The sequence below is a fragment of the Austrofundulus limnaeus genome, unplaced genomic scaffold (genome assembly GCF_001266775.1).
Source record: "Austrofundulus limnaeus strain Quisiro unplaced genomic scaffold, Austrofundulus_limnaeus-1.0 Scaffold1621, whole genome shotgun sequence".
NCBI lineage: Eukaryota > Metazoa > Chordata > Actinopteri > Cyprinodontiformes > Rivulidae > Austrofundulus > Austrofundulus limnaeus.
In genome coordinates this window covers 43362-45157 of record NW_013954023.1, presented here as the reverse complement: position 1 = coordinate 45157, position 1796 = coordinate 43362, and the positions used below count along the sequence as shown (strand labels likewise).

At 38.8% G+C, this 1796-nt stretch overlaps 1 protein-coding gene across 1 annotated transcript in view; it reads left to right on the top strand.

Annotated features, from left to right (window-relative positions):
* The window catches only part of LOC106535934 (angiopoietin-related protein 5), a gene marked incomplete at its 3' end in the record, with an annotated part of 7259 nt that extends 6424 nt beyond the window's left edge, over positions 1-835 (top strand). Inside the window, 1 exon segment of the mRNA XM_014033088.1 lies at positions 541-835. Within this exon segment, the coding sequence (XP_013888542.1) occupies positions 541-835 (295 nt within the window).
* Between the last annotated feature and the right edge of the window lie 961 nt (positions 836-1796).

The window sequence follows — 1796 nt, the reverse complement described above, 5'->3', positions numbered from 1 at the left end:
GGGTTGAGGACGGAGAACGTGACAAGCTAACATTCCTGATTGTTCTAAACAAATTATGTTTTGTAAAAAGTAAAGTTTCATGACATACACGACATTCATGACATTTCATTTAAAATGAACAAGTCAGCTTAGTTTGGAACTGACTTGTGTCGTCTCCCTGATCATTCAGGACACGAAGCTATTTACCGCAGCCTCGGCTGGTCTCTGTCCGATCCAGACTGCCCAGTGCCTCGCTGCGCTGYGCTGTTTGCTTTTTTTTCTCCTCCCGCTGTGTGTGGTGTTCTACACATACTTTCTTGTTTACCTGTTTCTGCAGGATGTACAGTGGGCTGGGGTGTGTGTGTGTGTGAAGCCTTGTGTTGCTGAGGCATTGTGTGTGGCCTTTGAACCTGCACCTGGGGTTCAAACCAACCAAGCTCAAGTCAGTCATAACAATCAGATTAATTTAATATTTCTTGATTTACATTACTTTCTTCCTATAGTGTAAGCTACCGTTTAAAAATGAGGAGCTTTGCAAATAATTTATTTATTTGTTCAAAGGTGACGCCATCCGCGGAGCCTATCCTGGCATAGACCAAAATGGTTTCGGCTTCAGCACCATTGACCGGGACAACGATGGCTGCTCTCCATGCATCTTTGGTGACATTGCTGTGTCCAGGTGCATCGATTCAGAGGGTGGTGGTTGGTGGTACAGCAAGTGTGGCTCTGCTGCTCTAAATGGCGATTGGCACCCGTTTGGTCAACACATCGGCTGGTCTTCAGGTCTGCACTGGCTCACCTGGAATCCTCCTGCACCTTATTCAGTCAAGGCCACCAGAATGATGATCAAATCTGAATCTGAGTTTAAGATAAAAAAAAGACAAAACTTCATAATATAAAGCGTAAGATGACGGATACATTTGTAGTTACTAAGAAAAAATGTTGGGTGGAGAATGATACAGACTAGAATACTCTCCTTTTTATGTTTGTGCCTTTTTAACTACCAGTTGCAGTTTATTATGGAGGACCGAATCTGACATAATTAGAAATAAAAGCAGAAATATATAAAATGGACCAATAAATAAATACACCTAAAATGCACCAATTAAATAAAAAATTTAGAACTTTATCTCATGTTTTATGATTAAATTGACCTTTGTTTAGCTTAAAGTTTAAGGTTTAGTAAAAAAAGGCAAGAAGGAAAACACCTGTGCATTTAACTACATTTAAGTTTTAAGCTAAACTGAGGCAGCACAAGCATAGATCTGAGGCCTATAGCACGAATCTAGGATAAGGGATTAACCTGGGATTTTGGTGGAAACCTGAATTAATTAAGCCTTGAATCGGTTTTGCATGAAAGGGGAAGCACGTATGTTTCTGTGGTAACAAGTGCTCTGAAACTAACCTGGTCCCGACCAGGTTTAAAGTGAAGCTTATTTAATCTGTTAATGTTTTTGAGCAGTAGAGTCATTTTACTGCAGAAAAATGTTCATCTAACCAAATTTTATAGTCTTATATCAGCTAAAAAGTATTTTTGATCTTGTTTTTAGACTGATATACTAAACAAGATCAGAATTTGTTGGATTATTAATCTTGTTAACCTGAAGTTTTTTTTTAACTTCAAGAAGTCTTACCAAGTGCAACTGTCAAACTGCAGATTAATAATTATTATTAATTTGAAAAGAATAAAGGTCTAATATNGAAGAATGAACCCGATCCTGGAACAGGCCCACCAGGTAAAATATTCGTGCCTCAAACAGTCATTAGTAAAGTCTTAGAATGGATTCACTGTCACCAACTCACATGTCATCCCGGAG